General features: G+C 54.8%; 1 protein-coding gene across 1 annotated transcript; it reads right to left on the reverse strand.

Annotated features, from left to right (window-relative positions):
* Positions 1-343: 343 nt before the first annotated feature.
* On the reverse strand, positions 344-4581 carry KREMEN2 (kringle containing transmembrane protein 2). Its single transcript, XM_074195989.1, has 9 exons — positions 4458-4581; positions 3675-3849; positions 3433-3524; positions 2978-3102; positions 2700-2853; positions 2013-2345; positions 1765-1884; positions 1542-1620; positions 344-1247 (listed from the first exon to the last, which is right to left on the reverse strand). Exons 1-9 carry the CDS (start codon positions 4546-4548, stop codon positions 1025-1027), a joined length of 1392 nt encoding a protein of 463 aa, XP_074052090.1. The 5' UTR covers positions 4549-4581; the 3' UTR covers positions 344-1024.
* Between the last annotated feature and the right edge of the window lie 1123 nt (positions 4582-5704).

Below are 5704 nucleotides of genomic sequence, written 5' to 3' on the forward strand. Positions count from 1 at the left end.
TATATCTAAAATGGGGAGAATAATAGCAGCACTTCATAAGGTTGTGGTGATGGTCAAATGAAATTATATATACATATATATATGTATATATATATACTCTTTGCAGTTATACAAATGTTAGCTATTGGGAAGGAAAATATGGACTATATGAGAAATGAAAAAGAAAGAGGGGGGGTGAGTACAGGGGAAGGGAAAGAAGAGAAATAATGCCTGCTGCAGGAAAGTTTACAGTACTCAATCTTAAGATTACTTTGTATCAGGAAGGAGCTCCATCCATCAGGGCCAGAGACCCTCTTCACTTTCTATTTAAGTGAAGCCCTGCCTGCCTCTTTTATTCCTTTCCTAACATTCTCATAAATCACTTCCAGCAATCTTTTATTTGCATAATTTCTGCACAGCCCAGTGCCATCCTTTAAATACTCTCAAGCTCCTTCTCCCTCTTTTAAAAATAATTCCAGACCAGTGTCCAACAATTCCTTTGGAACATTACTTTCCTTCTCCCCTCTCTTTCCCAAGGAAGTAGACTGCTCCAGGATCATTACAAAAATATGTCCCTTTATTCAAAAATCTATAGGGTAGGTCCTTGGCCACTTTTTCTTGACCTTTGACCTCTTCCAGGTTCATGGAGATTCCTGAAAGGGGTACTATTTTTCCAACAATCTCAGACCTACTCCCAATTTAGTATCTATCCTGTCACACTATTACATGGTCCTGGGGGAAGCTGAAGAGATGTCCACAGTTCTGCATTTCCTTTTGCTTTTGAACTTTAATCATCCTGAGATCCATCAGCAAGACTGATGGTTTGACTGCTTCCTATTTGAGCTTCACCTTCCCCCAACCCCTCTTCCTCTCACAAGTGGAGAAGCAAGTATCCAAAGTTTCTTCCCCATTGACTTCTGATTCCATTTTAGGCCATCAATGGAAGGAATGGAAGATAGGGGTCAGTGAGGAAAGTTTGTTGGTCTGGAATGGGCAGATTTCCGGGGATGTGTGGAAGTTTGCCCACAGGAGCTAAGGTTCCAGGTCAGAGTGCTGAGATGAGGGATCGTAGGGAGCTCTGGCTGGAAGCACTGAGGGGCCGGTAGCCCAGAGCTGGACCCTCAGGTGTGGGGTCTCCAGTGGTACTGGGGATAGCTACCCCTCGGGGCCGGCGGTACCAGACGACCCAGCTTCTCCCAGCTCCCCTGACAGGCCCCAGCACCAGTAGTCGCCCCATCAGCCCCTTCCCTGGTGCCAGCATACAGCTCCTGAGAGGGAGGGAGGAGATCAACAGGGTCCTGCCTCCTCTCCTGATCTCCAAATCTCCATCTGCTCCCCTCCCAGGGCCCAGGTGTTCTGAATTATTCCCCTCCCGCATAGCCCCTGTTCTCCCTGCTCTCTTGGGACCCAGGAGTTTAACTTCCTATCCTAAGGACTTAAACATCCTGCAGCCTAGCCCTCAGCCCTCTTTGGGACTTTCCCTTGGCTTCTGATCCTGCCCCTCCCCTCCCCTCAGGGCTGGCCTGGGTCTCTCCTGGGTCTCAGAGGGTCCAGTCACACACCGTTTCCGAAGCAGGCGGTAGAAGGAGAAGAAGATGAGGAGCAAAACAGACACCACCGTCACCGTGTAGAAGACCCCAGCTGCAGGGAGACAGAAGAGCAGTGGTGAGAATGAAGGCCAGGAGATCAGCCCCAGGGTAGCTGGAGCCTCCAGAAACTTAATCGGACTTCCTCCCAATTACCACGGCAGCCAAACCTCTCTTTCCCCAGACCCTGGCCTCTCACCCCCTATTCCAGGGTCTGAATCTCCAGTCCCAGTGCTGCAGTTAGTTCCGTCCATGGGGACTGGCAAGGTCTGGGCCAGACTTTGAGGGGGTGAAATGTCCTCAAGAGGATCCAAAATCCCTGAGGAGAGAAGACTCAGACTTGGAGTGGAGTTCTGGGTAAGGTCTGGAGAGTTGAAGGCTGGGGTTTAGGATGTATTGGAGTCAGGTGTGGGAGAAGGCACAGTGATGACTAGATAATCCCCTCACCTCGGTAGGTGAGGGCGAAACCTTGGGCATGGCCTCGGGGGTCGCTGTGGAAGGTAAGCAGGAGGGTAGCTGTGGGAAGGCGCAGGGGCCCCGGGGGGGGTGGCCTGGTCCCATCGAAATCCCACAGTAGCCGGCCGGAGTTAGCCTCCCGGATTTCCAGTCGGTCTCTGGAGTCGGCCAGCTCAAAGAGGCGGAAAGTGAGCTCCAGGGCAGATCCTGGCGGGTCCAGAATCCAGCTGCAGTTGCGGTCTGGGCCATACTCATCAGGGAAATCCGGGGAGTAGATGACACCCTGGGGGGCAGTCCAGTTCCCCTGGCAGGAGCCCACAGACACTGCAAGCGGGGAAAGCCAGTCATCACATGGCTTCTCCCCATCTCACCGCGCCCCTGAGCATTCCCACCCGGGGAAAAGAATCCAGGTCACACTTGTCTGGGGAGACTTCAGGAGGCTGTCCGCTGGCTCTTTCATGCCTCCGACCCGCTCCAGCATCCTCCAGCCCTCCCACATTCAGGTCCAGCTCCTCCTCCTCGAAGGTTGTCCTTTCTTCAGTCTGAGCCACCTCAAGCTCCGCCTCATTTTCCAACACCTCCCAACCCCATCCCGTCAAAACTCCGGTTCCTCCCTCATTTAAAAGTCCCTGCCCCATCCCTCTGCCCAGTTCGGAACTGCCTTCCGATCACCCTCACCCTCATAGATGCCAAGCCTCCCGTCTCCACCGCACAGCTGTCCCGGGTGGCCAAAGCAGATCTGGTCACAATCTGTGGCCGGGGCGGGGCGCCCCCGGGCCAGGTCCCCCTCCGAGCCGCAGAAACAAGCGTAACCGGCCTCCACCCCTGCCAGCTGTGGGAGAGAGCTCGGTCACCCCCCAGGCGCTTCCTCGGCCTCCTGGTCCTCACAATTTCAGCGCTAGGGCTGAAGGATGGGGAGGAAAGGAGAGGCAGGAAAAAGGCCAGGTCGGTGTTACCTGGTATCCCTTCATGCGGCAGAAGCGCAGGCAGACCTGCACCGTGAGTTTGGTGGAGGTGCCACTGGGGCCACTCAAAGCGGGGGGAGCCCCGGAATCCATAAAACACCCTAAGTAGCCCGGCACTGGGGAAGGGGAGGCAAAGGAGATTGGAAATAGGGTTAATCCTCCCCCCCCAGTCCCACCCACCTTCCCCTTCCTATTCTCCCAGTGCCCCCAGACCTTGGGACTCTAATCCACTTTTCCTCCGCTTTCCTTCCAACTCTCCCCCACCACCACCACCTCCGAGGGCCTCAGGTGTTCTGACGCAGTCACACTTTCCAGTTCCCAAAGCACCTGGTAGTTCCATCCTTCCTCTGAAACCACTCGGGACCTTATTGCCCCCCCCACCGTCACGCTTTCTTATTCCCACTGAGGATCCTGTTGTTCGCCCATCTCCCCCGGCCCAGGCTCACTGTGGCACGTGGGGATGTCGCAGTATCTCCAGTAGATGCCCTCCTCTGTCTCCGCTACATAGCACCAGGGCTGGACGTCTCCGTCCGGATTCCTACAGGGGATGGACAGCCGGTCAGGCCTCATCTCTTCCCCACCCCACCCCCAGGCTGGCCAAGTTCCCTATTCCCAGAGCTTTCCACAACAGCAGAGCGTGTGCCCCCAGCCGCCCCCTGCCACCCTCCGGGCCCGGGTCCACTCGCACCGGCAGAAGTTGTGCGCGCCCAGACCCCAGCGGCCCTGGGGATCTTTGTTGCTGCTGTAGCTGTGCTGCTGCGTCTGGTCCCAGAACAGGCAGGGCCGACCACTGCCTCGGGGCCCGGTCCGGTTCTGGCGGCCTCGGTAGTCCGCCCCATTCACCTGGTAGCACTCCGATGGCGCTGGTGGCAAGGCCAGGGTTAGGGGAGTTCCTTCCTCCCTCTTTAACCCTCCCCTGAGGGGTCAGAGCCACGCCCCCACCTCCAGGTCACCGGGTAGGCAGGCAATGGACAAACAGGCAAGACAGACAGACATCTACAGGAAAATGGACAAGGGCTGTGGGAAAGGACAGCTTCCACAGAGTTAGGGCTGGACGTCTTAGGGGACTGGACACCTGAGTTCTTGGAGGGAAGGAAGCTGTACGTCTGGATGCCTGAAGGCAAAAGGGCAGAGGAACCCGGTACCTGGGGTCCTGTTATTGTAAGGGTCTGGGCAACTGGCCTGGATGCCTGAATTCTCAGACAAGAAGAAGAAGCAGGGGACTGGACGATGAGATTTCAGAAGGAGAGCAGGTGAAGAGGCTGGATTTGAATCCTAGGAAGGGAGGGGGCTGGAGAACAACATGCCTAGCATCTCCAAGAAGGGAGAGAGGCAATGGTGCCATCTCTTGTGTCCTACGGAGGTAGGGGTTGGGGATTGGATAATTGGATCCCGGGAGAGAAGGAGGTTGGAGGCCAAAATATCTGGTTTCCAGGAGAGGATGTTGCTTGGGTTGTTCTTGAGGACTCACCTGGGCTCTGTAGATCCCCCCCCAGGGTCAGGGTCAGGGTAGAAGGTAGCAGCAATAATAGCAGGAGACTCCAGAGATCCAGAGGTCCCATGACCCCCTTTATGGGGAGATTCTTAGCTCCAGAGTCATGGGGCTCTCTCACTTCTAATGCCTCATCTCTCTCTCCCCCCCAGTTCCTTTCAGTCCTGGCTCTCTTGCCCTTCACTCACCTCACCTCCCTTTTCCAGTACCCAGCACCTGCTTTTTTTTTTTCAGTTCTCCAAATAGCTCTCCTCTCTCATAGGCTTGATCCTCCCCAAGCTTTTTGAGCAGTAGTTTCTTTGAGAGCGAGTGCTGCCCCCATCTCGAGTTTTGCTGATTTTGTCAACTAGTTTCTGAGTCTCTTTCTCCTTGCTATCTCTGACTCTTCCCTGTTAATTAAGCCTATATCACCCTAACTGGAATCTCTTTCTGAATCTGTCTTACTCTTTCTTTTCTGTCTCTTCTGAATTTCTCTCTCTCTCACTGCTTTTCTGTTTCCCCTTGTCTGTCCTGGGTGCCTCCTGCCTCAGCCTTTGCCTGGCTCCAGGGCCTCCCTCTCATTCTCTGTCTCTAATTCCCTCCCTCTCCAACTCTCCACCTGGGATCTCCCTCCCTCCCTGGGTGGGTCTCTCCCTCGCCCTGGGGGGGGAGCCTGGGAAGCCCCGCCTGAGAGGGTGAGCTACAGGCCCAGACACCTCCCCCTCTTTTCCACTCCTTTGCCTTCTCCTTCTTTCCCCCTTGATGTGAGTTGTAACCTGCCCCCACCCTCCCTCCCATGAACCCAGGCATCTTCTCAGACTTAACTGACTGCTCTGAGATATGAGAGTCCTGTCCCCTCCCTGCATTTCAGGGGCTGGGGGAGGGGGGTGGTACTTAGGCATCTGGAGCTGTCTGAGCAGGTCCAAGCCCAGGGGGGATTGGGGGGATTGAGGAGAGGGAAGAGACAGAGACTCAGAGTCTAACAGAGACCCAGAGATATAAACATGAAGGCATGCGAAGACATAGACTTAGGATAGAGTGGCAACATTCATAGACAAGCTGATGCTCCCACAGGCACGATCCCAGGCTTAGGAGCTCATAGACAGGCTCTTGTGCTACCTTACAAACAAGGTCACACACTCACATGGGTTCTTATGCTCCCAGACATGCTTACACGGATCTAGTGAGAGGGAAGATCTCAGATATAAAGGCAAGAATTTAGGGGCAAGAGTGTTCTTGGAAAAGTT

Source organism: Macrotis lagotis, chromosome 8 (assembly GCF_037893015.1).
Source record: "Macrotis lagotis isolate mMagLag1 chromosome 8, bilby.v1.9.chrom.fasta, whole genome shotgun sequence".
NCBI classification, from domain to species: Eukaryota; Metazoa; Chordata; class Mammalia; order Peramelemorphia; family Peramelidae; genus Macrotis; species Macrotis lagotis.

Bases quoted from the DNA above. Each gene is read 5' to 3' on its own strand.
- KREMEN2 (XM_074195989.1), bottom strand. From the start codon at position 4,548: ATGGGACCTCTGGATCTCTGGAGTCTCCTGCTATTATTGCTGCTACCT. The intron at 1,885-2,012 runs GTGAGGGGATTA...TTCTCTCCTCAG, and splicing joins TTTCGCCCTCACCTACCGAG to GGATTTTGGATCCTCTTGAG. The intron at 1,248-1,541 runs GTGTGTGACTGG...CCTCCCTCTCAG, and splicing joins TACCGCCTGCTTCGGAAACG to GAGCTGTATGCTGGCACCAG.